At 37.7% G+C, this 1,185-nt stretch overlaps 1 protein-coding gene across 1 annotated transcript; it reads left to right on the top strand.

Annotated features, from left to right (window-relative positions):
• Positions 1 to 343: 343 nt before the first annotated feature.
• LOC126602701 (uncharacterized) lies at positions 344 to 931 on the top strand. The gene has a single exon (XM_050269599.1). It carries the CDS (start codon positions 344 to 346, stop codon positions 929 to 931), a length of 588 nt encoding a protein of 195 aa, XP_050125556.1.
• Positions 932 to 1,185: the final 254 nt, after the last annotated feature.

Below are 1,185 nucleotides of genomic sequence, written 5' to 3' on the forward strand. Positions count from 1 at the left end.
GAAAATTTTTGTTTCAGATTGTTTGGATTGATTGAAATATTGGTGAATTGGAGGCACGAAGCCATTCTGTAAATTTTCTTGATAATTGGTGTGGTTGAAACTTGAATGATGAATTTTGATAATCTGTGTATATGGTTGGAACTTGAAGCTATATGGTTGTTTTAAAGATTTGAGTTAAAGGATAATTGTTTGAGCACGAAGCTTGTTTTGTTGAATTTGGTTGCTAATTGGGGTTCAAGATTGTTAGGGCACGAAGCCAAAATTGTGAAATTTGGTGAATTTTGAAGATCTCTTTAAGCACTAAGCTTCTGTATTTGCAAACTTTGTTTGTCTCCCAGTCAAAATGACATCTCCAGTGGTTAAGATTGAAGGGTTGTTGGGTATGCTTACTATGCGTTTACAAGAAGATAATTTTGCAAAATGGGTGTTTCAATTTCGATCCGTGTTGGAAGGATACGACTTGTTTGATTACTTTGATGGTACCAATGTGTGTCCTCCTAAATATGTTATCTCTTTGGAGGAAGGAGTGACTAAAGAAATCACTGAAGCTTATCGTGCATGGGTTAAAACTAATAAAGCCCTACTGAGTTTACTCATTGCCACTCTTGGCGATGAAGCTATTGAATATGTAGTTGGTAGCAAGACTGCATCTGAAGCATGGGCTAATCTGATTGATAGATATGCTCCAGTTTTGAGAGCACGGATTAATCATCTTAAAACTGAGCTGCATACAATAAAGAAAGGTCCTGAATCTATTGAGAAGTATCTGTTGCAACTTAAAAGCTTGAAAGATCAGTTGCTAGCTGCAGGAGAAACAGTCTCAGACAATGATTTAATTGTAGCAGCGTTTGCTGGTTTACCATCAAAGTACAACATGATTAAGACTGTTATTGTGGCAAGGGAGTCATCCATTACTCTCAAAGAATTTTGAGCACAATTACTGAGTGCAGAGAAAACTGCCGAAGAATCTCAGGGATCATTATAGTTATCCATGGCTGGAATGTTTTGTCAAGGGGAAGTTCTCAAACTAGTGCAAATAGAAATTTCTACCAAGGGGAGTCGTCTAATACTGGAGCTCAGCGTGGTTTTCAGTCTTATGGCTTTGGTTTTGTGGGACACTCACAAAGATCTAATGGTAATGGCCCGACTAGAGGTCATTTTTCTCAAGGCAGTATACCACATCAA

Source organism: Malus sylvestris, chromosome 15, assembly GCF_916048215.2.
Source record: "Malus sylvestris chromosome 15, drMalSylv7.2, whole genome shotgun sequence".
In the NCBI taxonomy this organism is placed as follows: domain Eukaryota; kingdom Viridiplantae; phylum Streptophyta; class Magnoliopsida; order Rosales; family Rosaceae; genus Malus; species Malus sylvestris.